General features: G+C 33.9%; 1 protein-coding gene across 1 annotated transcript; it reads left to right on the top strand.

The window, feature by feature from the left end:
• Window positions 1-18: 18 nt before the first annotated feature.
• LOC141702996 (transcriptional activator hap3-like) lies at window positions 19-13,756 on the top strand. Its single transcript, XM_074506618.1, has 2 exons — window positions 19-88; window positions 13,443-13,756. The coding sequence occupies exons 1-2, from the start codon at window positions 19-21 to the stop codon at window positions 13,754-13,756; spliced, it is 384 nt and encodes a 127-aa protein (XP_074362719.1).
• The last annotated feature ends 1,024 nt before the right edge of the window (window positions 13,757-14,780 follow it).

Raw genomic sequence — 14,780 nt, 5'->3', positions numbered from 1 at the left:
TATGATATTCAAGGCGTGATGGCAGTGAGAGGTTTTGTAAGGGATGGTCACAGTGATGGACCTTCACGTAGTGCTGCTGGTTCGAATGGTAGTAGCCTACCATAAACAATTTTCCAAGTGCCAATAGGCTCAGGGCTTTGTTAAATCTAAAGAAGTTACATAATACATGTTTTCTTTATAAATTTTAAGTTTAAAAAGTAATAAACTATGTAACTATGACAATTAATTTCCTGTGTTGTCACATTTAACTACTTATTTTTCCTTCCTCAAACATAATACACTTGGTGCATGTAGAAAGTACACAGAGATGGAGAAAAAAGAATAAAATGATTTTTTTGGTTGCAGCCAAAAATCTTGCAGCAATAAGTTCCTGCATTTGCAGCTGTTACTTGAATCAGATAATGACAAACAAGTTCCTAACACTGGTTACTTGGTGCATTTGCCGCTGTTACTTGAATCAGATTATAATAAAATGGTTGAAAAAACAAAACAAAAAAAAAAGAACTCTGGGTTCTTTGGGAATATTATGATTCGAATGCTGGAAATGTTTTTAAAAATGTGTAGATCCTTAAGGACGGATTACAAGAGGTTCAACCAGACATGATGCTTGATTCTGAACTTCAAAAACAAGAAATCTCTACCTGCAAAGAGCTTGATGAAACCTTGATTATTGAGAAGTTGTTTGGGGCTCAGACTTCCAGAACTAGATGGCTCCATGAGGGAGATAGGAACACTTCTTTTTTCTTTAATCAATTTAAAGATCACTAGAACTCCTCCAAAATCTTTGCTATATATGAAAATAATGGTGACACGATTACTGGTCATGATAGGTCAATTTCTTCCAAGAAAGCTTTGAAATGGAGTCTAATAATAATGATATTGAGTTATTGATCGTATTGATATCCACTTTGATTCCATTTTGGATCCCAGGAGTGTAAATCTCACTTCAGAAATGCAAAACAACTGTGGACTGGTTTGAAAGAAATGTGGAGGATTTTCTAGAGGAAAGCTCCTAGTTGAATTCTTAGGGGTTCCAGTGATAGCTACCAGGTGACCTTCAAAAATTGTGCCCTTTTGATAGAAAATCAAGAAATTCTAAAACAGCATTTTATATGTGCTCATACTAAACAGCTATCTAAATGACTGAAATTCTAATCAAGAAAGATAAGAAACAGACTAACTATTTCTTCGAGAGAAGGAACTACTTATTGGCTAGGTATACTATACTAGTTGTTGCAGGCTAAGTATACTAACTAAAAAAATAAGAAAATACATTCAGTCCGGGAGCAAATAATAACATGGACTACCAAGTTCATATCTTATGCGGGCCGAGGTCAGCTCATTGAAGCAGTAATTGTCTCCATTCATAAATCTTTCTGGAATCAGCATTTTGTTCTTATCAGTCTCGGAAAGAGTTATGGATAGATGGCATTTTCAAGTCAAACTGGGAAATGAAAACAACATTGGGTTGTAGCATGAACCATGGTATAATCACAAAATTATTTCTGATCAACTCGCTTCCTCTTCCATGGTAAGTTTGAGTATTGAAATTATCGCATGGAAAATGCCTCAAATGGATCCCGAACTACAACAATACTATGCCATTCCAAATGCACAAGGGGGGATGTGTATGTATGGGATTTGACTGAAATCAAAATGATTACAAAAACCAAGATTAGTTAAGAGAGCATAAGATCAACTGGACCAACTTTTTGTGGCACAAACTTTGCATTCAAAGATATGTCTTCATTGAATAGATACCATGTCATGGAACTATGGAAGACTTCCCACTAAACTCGGACTCATTAAATTTAGATGTTCTGCATTGCTGGATGGGAAGGTAGTGATTATTTATTATGTTGCAATGCCCATAAGGTTGTTGTTTATGCTGGCTCCGTATATGAATATTCGTCTTAATAGCTGTAATCAACTGCTTTGTTACGCGCAGTGATCACCTACAAACCACTTCTTAGCCTCCCATGACTTGCTACTGTAGTTTCGTAGATATTTCATTATCATATAAATCTATTTTTTCTCATATATCTTGATCACATGTTGTAATATCATTTAGTTCCTAATTTTCTTGAGGATTCTACATGTCATGTGCGTGCATATCAACATCTGTAAACTAGAGAAATGACTTTGATTGTAACATAGTCGACCTGTCGTTGGGACCTCTAGGGACAATGATGAGAATGGCACCTGATTTATGCACATAGCAGCATTGACGCAGTGAGACCTGCAGGGACACTTGTCCCTGCCAATTTAGAATAAATAGTTTGTTAGTGTGTTCCTACAAATTGCTTAGTACGTGAATGATAGTTCGAAAACTCTGTTGAATGATAAAGTATACAAGGCTGACATCCGACGCTATAAAAATTCAGATAAATGTGCTTTAATCTACACTTGTATGTGGGAAGAATAAGATAGTTATAAAAAGCAAATGAAGTGTTTCAAGGTCAATGTTGATTGCATCTATTGCCAAGGGAGATGGAGAGTGCAGTGTTGTTCAGTGTCAAGAGATAAAAATGCAATGAGTATTCAAGAACGATCCAAATATTTTCGCAGCTGGGACTTGAGTCTGTTGGTAGCAGAACTTAATGCCATTAAGAAGGCACTTTTGATAATGGCTAGTGATCTTAAATCAGATTGTGCTAATGCTCTAGGCTTAACTAGTAAGTCTTACAACAGATGTAATGTCTATGATGGATTAGTTCAAACTTTAGATTGTTAAAACTTATTTAGTACTTGTGAAATGGAGATATTTCGTAAATAATTATTTTTTGAATGAAATTCTTATTTTTCAAATTGAAAAAAAAATAGCACAGATACCAACAATTCAACACTTATCTAACAAAGACTATACCCGATTTTGTTTTAATCAAAAGCTTTATTTTTTGAATGTGTCTTAGGTTTGTATACTTGTATTATCCGAAGATTAGAGGGTATAATAGGAAGTCATAACCATGATAAACCATAATTTTATTATTTAATTTGAAAATATAACTTGTAAAAAAATTAAAAATTTAAACATCGATATCTGAGAATTAAAAAAAAACACTCCATCCTGTTCAACCTTACCTCCAAATTGAAAAATGTTTGGTATAGGGAATCCAATCCTCGCATTTATGCTCAATGTCACTCAAGCAATGACACTTAAACCAACTACCGGCACTCTGAGAATATCTTGATTCAAAATTTCTACTCGCCGGATGTAACAGTCCGCACTTACAGACTATTAATTCTAAATCAAAATTAATACAAAATACAGTTTATTAATTAAAAATCTATTATAAAGGCTACTATTACAAAGCGCAGCTAAAAGCGGAAATCCAAAATTCAATCTACTTCAATACTAAGGTCCTTCAACTCCAATACTGTTCAACTCGAACTCTAGGGTGAAAGCTGAAGTTGTAAATAATGAGCTATACAACCCATCAAGAAACCAATCGATCCAACTAGTAGGCCAAGTAATACATCCACATATAACAAAATACAATAATATATAGGATACGATATACGAAACAAACTCTTTCGATACACTTTTTTATTCTTATTCTTATTTGATACACACAATAAACATATCACATAAACCACAATAATTCAAAATCAATAACCCATGTCACGACCACGACAACCCGGTGATAACGGTCCTAAATTTTCTGAAAACTGTCACTACAATCCGTTGACTGCGGTCCTAAGTTCTTATTCGATTTTTTTACAAATCATGGCACAAATCAGAGATCCAAAATTATTGTCGAGACTTACACAAATACAACAATACATATACAATAACACATAATACTTTCAAGTATATCATCACTTAGCCCAAGTTTTGATAATTAAATATACACATATATCACATAATTTTGAAAACACTAGCAAGATCGATCGAAAACTTACCTCAAAACCAGACGAGATCTGAAATTAGTCTTTTTGACCCTCTATACGATGTTTTCTTGAAAAATACAAAATACGAAAGATGTAGAGAACGAAAAGATATTTCGAAAAGTCCAGAACCAATTAATTCTGACTAGCGATGAATTTTCTAAAAATTTTACAAGACTGCTGATTTTTGCTAAGAAGAGCCCTACGAATTTTATAAATAAAAACGAAGAATACAAATATGGTATATTTATAATGATAAAAACCCTATATCTTAACCCACAAGTTATACATATTAGAATCTGATCTAAATTTTGAATCATATTTTAATCAAATTTTAATCCCTTTTTTCAATATCCTATTATTATTATTATTCTAAAAATTACGGGATATTACACTGAAAAAAGTGCTTTATGGCTTTGCAATATGTTAATATTTTTATTATTAATGTCGGAGATGTCATTTTGGATACTCGGGCTATAAAAAAAAAGTAGCCAATCAATATAATTTAAAAATTATAAATTTTTACGCTTAGTATGGACCAATGAGTGTACTAGAAAAATCGATATTTAAATATGTCATTTTTATTTTTTCTTACTTACCGCCAACACATAATAGGCACCACGTATGTAGGTTAGCGGAGAGCATGGGTCAGTTCAGCTCGGTTTTCGTTTAAATCCGGAACCGTAACCATATATCACCGGTTTCTAAAATCGAAAACCGTAATCGTCGGTTCGGATTCGCTTTCGGTTTAAAAAGTCCCAATTCGATTATAATCGATTCGGTTTCAGTTACAAAACCGACAAATGTAAAAATAAAAATTAATATAAAAACAGGAAAATTGATGCGCGCAATCTTAAAATAATAATTAAGATTTTAATACAACGTGGAACTTAAATATGAAACTCTGTTATTTAGGTGCCAAGTAAAGCCACTTGTTAGGGCTCAATTCTTCTCAATCTTCAACAAGTTGATACTAGTTCCAAACCCAGGGGAAGGTCCCATAGAAGCCATGCATTGATAATGGATATGTCACGACAATGATGCTGATTTCACGGTATGAGGGTTTCATGGCTAAGTCAAAAGAAAGTATCATTGATGTGTTTGAAAGGTTTAATAAGCTAATAAATGACTTGCAGCTCCATGAAAAATACTATGAAGCTGAAGAAGTGAATCTGAAATTTTTTCTTACACTTCCTGATCATTTGGAACAGAAAATTTCAGCAATCAGAGAAGGAAGAGACTTGAGCAGAATAACTCTGGAAGTTCTGTATGGAATCTTAAAAACATATGAATTAGAAATGATTCAAAGAAAATCATTAAGAGCTGGTCAAGAGCATGTTGTAGATGGTTCAAGTGCTTTAATTGTCAATGAAAGCCAGACCTCTAATGATGAGTCAAGATCACAGACTCCAGTTGTCTTAACAAGTGAGCAAAGAACCAATTATTCACAGGAACAAGTCATTCTGGAATTGGTAGAAGATGAGTTCTACACCTTAGATGAACTTGATGAGCTTGATCAGTCAATGGCCTATTTGGCTAGAAAGTTCTCGAACATTAGAGTAAAGAACCCAAGATTCCTCAAGGGTAAAGGACAATCATCCAACAAAGACAGCAGCTGGAAAGATAAGGGAATACACATCTGATAGCAAAAATGGTTACAAAATTGGATTTATTGATAGATCAAAGATAAGGTTCTTCAATTTTGATGATCTAGGCCATTTTGCTACAGAATGTAGGAAACCCAAGAAAGCAAAGAAAGACAAAGCTTATCTTGAACTAGAAGCAAAGTATGAAGCTCTTCTGAAGAAACAACAAAGTAAAGCTTATATTGTAGAAGGAAAAATTTGGGATGATTCTGATAATGATGAAGATGAGGAACTTAGAAATTATGCACTAATGGCTTTGGAGCAAGGAGAGTCATCTTCATCAAAATCATAGGTACCAACTCTCACTACCATTTTTGAATTATTGTTGGTAGTGCCTGAAGTTGTAAATCTCTTCTTCAAGGTCACCATGAAGAAAAGTTGTCTTTACATCCATTTGATGGATGATAAGACCATGTACGAAAGCCAATGCAAGAAGCATTCTGATTGTTATCATTCGGGCAACAGGAGAGTGTGTATCAAAATAGTGAATGCGTTCTATTTTCCTAAATCCCTTAGAAAATATCCAAGCCTTGTACTTATTTATTGAGCCATAAGAGTTTAGCTTCCTCTTAAAGATCCATTTACATCCAATAGTAGAACACCCAAGAGGGAGATCAACTAACTCTCATATTTCGTTAGAAACAGTTGAGTCAATTTTACTCTTCACAACGCCTTTCTAATGCCTTGACTCCGAATAATCCATGGCTTGACATAAAGTTAAAGGCTCATCCTCGACAATGTTAGTTACAAAATTACTTCCAAAGTTCTTGACTACCATTCCACGCTTCCTCCTTCTAGTTTCCTCTACTTCATTACGAGTAGAGTTACTACCAGGATCTGCCCCCATATTTGCCATTTTTTTCACATGATCAGGAATAGAACTCGATGTTTGAGTGGGATCATCCTCGGAATTACCCAAAGGTATACCAGTCTTCATATGGAACACTTCCTCCAATAAAGTTACATCACGAAACTCAACTATCGTACTTATTGTCGGTTTTACAACCTTAACGCAGGAGCACGTATCGCAACAACTAGTATATAAATTCGTTCCTACAAAGACTATTAATAAGATGTTAAATACCAATTACTACTTTTCTTTCAATTCAAGTCAAATAAAAATTAAGTGAAGTTTACTAAATTATCACTAAATAATTAAACTAACACAAAAGCGAAGAATGAGAAAGAATTTATCAACAAAGCCACATTAGTAATCTAAGCATCAAGATTAGGGATGACATTACATAATTGATAGACCAAAATCCGCCTGGATATCGATAGAGATACAAAGTTATATATAGATTAAGGGTTTATAGATAAAACCCAAAAATAACACAGGCATGACTCGATTAAGTTGTCGTATGTCCCAAAGTGACTGTTTATTATAAGTTTATAACGCATTAACGGAAAAAACACAATCTGAAACCCCGAAACTTAAATTTAAAAAAAAAAAACTAGTATGGGAGGGGGTAAAAGGGTTTGGTTACCTGAGTGAGCTTAGCGTTGAGGAGGCCTTGAGTATAAGCACTCTCAGCAGGTGATTTACTCCTAATAACCAGGACCTCATCTTTATACAACAACAACAATATACTCTCATCATTCTGTATAATCACTCTCCTCTCTCATTTAGGTAATGCATCCAACGGAACCACCAGAATCCAATTCTTACCATCATCGCTCACACTTGAACAACCTGAATCCTCACTCACAGACACATATCTTCCTGCAACAAAAATAAATACATAATCAGTACAATTACGAGTCATTTTACAAATAACTAAATTAAACTTATATTATAAAAGCACCTCATTGTAATTTACAGTGTTGGTAATCGGAGCCTCATTGGGAGTAATATAATCCGGAGTGCTGCATTCGAGTAACAAACAACATCAATTCTACAATTGAAGCTCATACAATCAAATCAAACAATCAAAAGCACTTGGACTAATCAAACTTACCAGAACAAATCCTGGCTGGGAACAAAGACTCTCTCATTCTTCTTATTACCAACATCAAACTAAAATCCACACTCGGCAACAAGGGACGATCCGATTCAGTTTTAATCAAATATTCATTAATCAGACCTTTTATGATTCAAACCATCTTTTTCACAAGAATGGGCCGTATTCAGACTAGAACTCTAGTAATCCTGAATATTAAGTAAATTATCGGGATGAACAAACTCAAACTCTCAATCTAAAGTTAATAATCCCGCTAAAATGTATTCTTGTCAATCGACCTAATCCCAAAGCTAATCGAGTTAATTACCTGCAGATTGATACTACCTTCAAAAACAAACTTGATGTTGTAATTGTACTTTCTTCCGATTCGAACTAGGATTTGAATTCAAACTATCTTCTCAACTCTTAAAATCCAGAACTAATTGAACTTGATATTGGTCTCGTATATTTGGTGATAGATCGATGTTCATTCAAACTATGGTTCATGTCGAGGGAGGTGTAATGGAGGTAGAAAGGTGGAGAGAGGAAAAGGTCTGTGGGGTGAGAGAAGAGGAATAATAGATAATAGAAAAATAGGGAGAAATATTTGGGGGAAGGGGCTGAAATTTTGTCAAGGGCAAAAGAGGGGAATTATTCCCAGCTTGTCTTTTTTATTTTATTTTTAAAAATTTAACATTGACAATGATTTCTTAATAGCCGATGTAAATAACTGAAATGAACATCCGTAAGAAAACAACTGATGTGAAAGTTATTATTTTAACATCAGTTTAAACACAACTGATGCAAAAGTTATTTTTTATTTTGAAAAAAAGACTATAAGACAACGTTTATTTAAAAATAAGATGTAAAAATATATATTTAGCATCAGTTCGAAAATAACCGATATAAAAGCTATTTCTTACATCGGTTATATTTCCAACTGATGATAAAAGGGTGATGTCTATTGACCCTTTTCTAGTAATGTTTCGTGAATAATGTATAATGTAATATAATCATTTTAACCACATATTATAGATTAAACTAGAGGCATGTAATGTGTCATCCTCATCATAATTTAATCCAGGTTTTCTTGATCAATAAGTAGACTATCACATCAAATCAATATTTGAGCGTGGTTACGCATTTTATAGTCTAGGTTACACAAGAAGCCAATAATATCACTTCTAAAATTAGGAGGCTTAAATCATTTCTAGATCATTCATATTTCTCATACGATTCATAATATACCCGAAATACACTTCTATCATTACTCGGTCAAAGGTAATTTTAATATAATCAAATTACATTAATTCTCGTATAAAAATATAATGATTTCAAATCTATGGACCAGAGAAACTGTTCTGGAAGAAGCTATGAGGACTTAAGTTACCAGACATGATTATTAATTTTCTTCAGCGTTCATGTCGTCGAGTTCTTTATACTGCTGACGCCCTCAGAAAAAAATGTGTAAACAACAGTCCAATGTTTTCATGATTCCAGCTATATATGGAGGATGATATACATGTATTATTTGAATTTTTTTTTTCCGAAACTGTGGGCTAGGTTAGGGTTACTACATACGGTCCAGGTATTACCAAATAATTTTGTGCACCCTATTAAAAAGAGTGTTTTGGAGTGGCAGTGGGGTGCAAAATGGCATGGTGGGTATGGTGTGCTCAAACATAAGGAATAGACGAAATAACTAGATCTGGAAATGTATTAATACTTGTAGCTTTGGAATTCAGTCAAGGTCGGCTAGTATGGTTGCAGAATGTAATCGGCTAAGGTCTACTAGTATGGTTGCAGAATGGAACTGGGCTAGAGGAAATGGCTAAGCAATCTGCATAAAAGAAAGCATGTAGTAGAATGTGGTATAAAATATGGTACAAGCTACCTGATGGGTGGGTAAAAATTAATACTGATGCGGTATGTCAAATGAGGACTGGATAGATGGGGTGGGTTTTATTATTCGGAACGGTTGGGATGCTTTATTCGATCTCGTAGCACGGTGATTTAGGATAGAGTGTAATCTAGAAAAGTTGAAATAATAGGTTTTGGTGTGGCAATATCATGGACTAAGATGTGGAGGACGAATAGTTACAAATTGAGTGTGATGCAAAAGGATGGTGGATGTGATTAATGTAGAGGGAGGGAAGTCTTATTTTGATAGGGTCATTAATGATTGTAAAGATATTTTACAACACTTAAACAAAGTTTTAGTTGTGTTTGGTACTAAATGCCAATACTAGCACATTAGAGAAAGGTACTTATTGCATGTGGAGTGGTTAACTACTCTAGGTTCTATCATGCATAATGTGATGCAGTTTATATTATTGCAAGTATAATATTAAAAAAATGCATATTTCAACTTCACGTAAGATCTTCCCCTTGGTTTATCATATATTCTTGCAAATTTGTATACATTGTATTTTATTCTAAATTTTTAGTTTTGTTAATATTGGGGAAAATAATGACGAACTTCACCAAAAAATTGAGCTCTTTTTTTTAGACTTGAAGGAAAAGAAATTTGTGAGGTTGGAAGAGTAGAGACAGTGGAGCTTACCTCACTTGCCTGAGGGCCCTCCATGACTGGAAAGTAGAAGAGGGGCACCTCTTTGTGGTGACTTGCTATATTAAGATCTGCAATGATTCTCCTTTCTTGAACCTAACAATTCAGTTTGTTGGTTGAGTTCTCAGCAGCAATGTTCTCAATGAAATGGTTAGCAAGCATCATAAAGAATCTAGCATAATAGAAGTTGGATATATTTGAGATGTCATGTCTAATATGTTTCATGTTTAGTTTTCAGATCTTAACTAACAGGAAATATCAGTACTTACTGGAATCAGGACTTACTAGAAGTCAGGACTTAAGGATATCAGGACTTAGATTATCAGAAGATAATATCAGAAGATGGATATCAGAACTTAAGTACTGGAGGACTAACAGTTAAGGAAGGAAGTTGATTCACAGGAAAGAAGATCGAGACTAATACAAGAAGAAGATATGCATGGAAAGAGTTCGAGGACTAGAAAAATTATATAAGATATCTGGTTGATATATTTTGGGAGACAGAATTATATTCCATATCAACTAGAAGTTATCTTGTAACTGTGTGTCTATATAAACACAGACATAGGTTTACTCTAAAAGAGTTACGATCATCGAGAAGATCAAAAATTGTAACCTAGTAGCTCTCGTGATATTTGTTCATCACTGAGAGAGAACAGTTCCATTTTAACAGAGTTTGTTATATCGAATACATCTGTTTTCTGTTACTTGTGCTTTAAATCGATTTGATTGTATTATACACTGTATTCAAACCACTTCTACAGAGTTGTGTGACCTAACAAGTGGTATCAAAACCTATCTGTTAACACACATACAGTAAAGATCCAAAACAATCATGTCTGAAGAAGCAGAAAATCCAACCAAGCCCGCCAACACTGAAGAAACTCCAAAGACTTAAACCCATAGTCGATATGAGACTATCAGGGTTCCCATGTTGAGACCTTCTGAGTATTCCATATGGAAAGTGAAGATGGCTATATTTCTGGAAGCTATAGATCCAGAATACCTTGACAGAATTCATGAAGGACCGCATAAGCCAACCAAGCTCTCTGTTGTAGTTGCAGATTATCCAGCAAATACCATACCAAAGGAGAAGAGTGAATACACAGCTAAAGATATCTCATCTATTTCCAAGGAAACAAAGGTAAGGCATTTGCTGTGTAGTGCCATTGATAATGTCATGTCAAATAGGGTAATTCAATCCAAGACTGTAAAGGAGACTGCAAAGGAGATCTGGAAGAAGCTATGAGGACTTAAGTTACCAGACAAGATTATTAATTTTCTTCAGCGTTCATGTCGTCGAGTTCTTTATACTGCTGACGCCCTGAGAAAAAAATGTGTAAACAACAGTCCAATGTTTTCATGATTCCAGCTATATATGGAGGATGATATACATGTATTATTTGAAATTTTTTTTACGAAAGTGTGGGCTAGGTTAGGGTTAGTACATACAGTCTAGGTATAACTAAATGATATTATACACCCTTTTAAAAAAGAGTGTTTTGGAGTGGCAGTGGAGTGCAAAATGACATGGTGGGTATGGTGTGCTCGAACATAAGGAATAGACGAAATAACTAGATCTGTATTAATACTTGTAGCTTTGGAATTCAGTCAAGGTCGGCTAGTATGGTTGCAGAATGTAATCGGCTAAGGTCTACTAGTATGGTTGCAGAATGGAACGGGCTAGAGGAAATGGCTAAGCAATCTGCATAAAAGAAAGCATGTAGTAGAATGTGGTGTAAAATATGGTGCAAGCTACCTGATGGGTGGGTAAAAATTATTAGTGATGTGGCATGCCAAATGAGGACTGGACAGATGGGGTGGGTTTTATTATTCGGAACGGTTGGGATGCTTTATTCAATCTCGTAGCACGGTGATTTAGGATAGAGTGTAATCTAGAAAAGTTGAAATAATAGGTTTTGGTGTGGCAATATCACGGACTAAGATGTGGAGGACGAACAGTTACATATTGAGTGTGATGCAAAAGGATGGTGGATGTGATTAATGTAGAGGGAGGGAAGTCTTATTTTGATAGGGTCATTAATGATTGTAAATATATTTTACAACGCTTAAACAAAGTTTTAGTTGTGTTTGGTACTAAATGCCAATACTAGCACATTAGAGAAAGGTACTTATTGCATGTGGAGTGGTTAACTACTCTAGGTTCTATCATGCATAATGTGATGCAGTTTATATTAATGCAAGTATAATATTAAAAATGCATATTTCAAGTTCATGTAAGATCTTCCCCTTGGTTTATCATATATTCCTGCAAATTTGTATACATTATATTTTATTCTAAATTTTTAGTTTTGTTAATATTGGAGAAAATAATGACGAACTTCACCAAAAAATTGAGCTCTTTTTTTTAAAAGAAAAAATTGAGCTCTTATTATTGGTATTGGCTTGTACTATTTAATATTTATCAAAGTATGTTAAAACTTGCTAAAACTTAGACTAAATTCTTTATGTTCATTTTACTTTGTATATCATATAAATGTAATATTTTTGATTTCTAGAATGCCCACTAGACATTTAAAATGAAAAATTGACATGTCATCATTAATGATTAACAAAATAATGTACTAGTGACTGTGTTTATTTAATATTTTTGTTATTCAAATTTATGTTTTTATATCATATATTCAAAGAAAAATATTAATTCATTTTTATTTATTATGTGTACTTATACAAATAGTTGATTTTAACATATACGTGTGTGTGCCGCCCACTAGAATACCCCAAGAGTACTATTGATTCTAATAAACATATTTAAAGTTAATTATATTTGACAAAACATAAAAAAAAAAATGATTATAATGGTTAAAAATATTGTCTAAATTAATTATGTTTTTCCATAAAGTATTTTATTTAGTTACCATTTATTAATTTAGAATATAAGATATTTAATTTAAATATTTTTTTGTCTGTATAACACTTGTTCTTAAAATTGCACCTTATAATTAACCCCTTCACGTGTCAGTTTGCATGTACATGTGGTGTCAGTGTGCATGTACATGTGTGTCACATTATTATCAACGTGTTAAGCCTTTTCCAGGTTTATAAATAAAAGGCTAATTATTTCTCTTGAAAGAAATAAGGGGTTTTTTCCATTTTCTGAGTCTTGTGTCCACAGTTGCCTTGAAATTCAGAGAGATGAAGAGAAAATTTCAAGAAAGAGATAGTTTTGATTATGGCAGGGAGATTAGTAGACAACAACCTAGAGATTCAGGTCAATCATTTCTATCATCTCACTCTTTATCTAGCTAGATCATTTATTTATTTATCATTTTACAATTTTTGAGCTTGATGTGCTTTTATACAGTTAATATACTTTTATGTTATTTTTACCTATTGTGTACAACTATGTAAGCTAATATGAAAATTGGATCTTGTCAGGAAACTTGTTGCCGGCTGAATATGTGTTAAGCCAGATGAGCAGAATGGTGGCAAATGATCGAGGGATATCTGCTGGTGCAGTAATATCAATCCAGGAATGTGTATCCAAATTTATCAGATTTATGACAACTCAAGCAAACACTAGGTGCATGGAGGAGAAGCGGACAACCATCACTGGTGAGGATGTGTTAATAGCAATGAACAATCATGGGTTCTACAGGTACATTGGCCCACTATTTCTCTATCTAAATCACTTTCGTGCATATGGAGGTGACGAGCATCCCCGGTTGAGGGGTGAGCTCCCTGAAATCTGAACCGGATTATGATATTCAAGGGGTGATGGCAGTGAGAGGTTTTGTAAGGGATGGTCACAGTGATGGACCTTCACGTAGTGCTGCTGGTTCGAATGGTAGTAGCCTACCATAAACAATTTTCCAAGTGCCAATAGGCTCAGGGCTTTGTTAAATCTAAAGAAGTTACATAATACATGTTTTCTTTATAAATTTTAAGTTTAAAAAGTAATAAACTATGTAACTATGACAATTAATTTCCTGTGTTGTCACATTTAACTAGTTATTTTTCCTTCCTCATACATAATACACTTGGTGCATGTAGAAAGTACACAGAGATGGAGAAAAAAGAATAAAATGATTTTTTTGGTTGCAGCAAAAAATCTTGCAGCAATAAGTTCCTGCATTTGCAGCTGTTACTTGAATCAGATAATGACAAACAAGTTCCTAACACTGGTTACTTGGTGCATTTGCCGCTGTTACTTGAATCAGATTATAATAAAATGGTTGAAAAAACAAAACAAAAAAAAAAGAACTCTGGGTTCTTTGGGAATATTATGATTAGAATGCTGGAAATGTTTTTAAAAATGTGTAGATCCTTAAGGACGGATTACAAGAGGTTCAACCAGACATGATGCTTGATTCTGAACTTCAAAAACAAGAAATCTCTACCTGCAAAGAGCTTGATGAAACCTTGATTATTGAGAAGTTGTTTGGGGCTCAGACTTCCAGAACTAGATGGCTCCATGAGGGAGATAGGAACACTTCTTTTTTCTTTAATCAATTTAAAGATCACTAGAACTCCTCCAAAATCTTTGCTATATATGAAAATAATGGTGACACGGTTACTGGTCATGATAGGTCAATTTCTTCCAAGAAAGCTTTGAAATGGAGTCTAATAATAATGATATTGAGTTATTGATCGTATTGATATCCACTTTGATTCCATTTTGGATCCCAGGAGTGTAACTCTCACTTCAGAAATGCAAAACAACTGTGGACTGGTTTGAAAGAAATGTGGAGGATTTTCTAGAGGAAAGCTCCTAGT

This window comes from Apium graveolens, unplaced genomic scaffold (assembly GCF_009905375.1).
Source record: "Apium graveolens cultivar Ventura unplaced genomic scaffold, ASM990537v1 ctg6064, whole genome shotgun sequence".
Taxonomy (NCBI): Eukaryota; Viridiplantae; Streptophyta; class Magnoliopsida; order Apiales; family Apiaceae; genus Apium; species Apium graveolens.
Note: the sequence above shows the minus strand (reverse complement) of the source record. Positions and strands in the feature narration are given on the sequence as shown.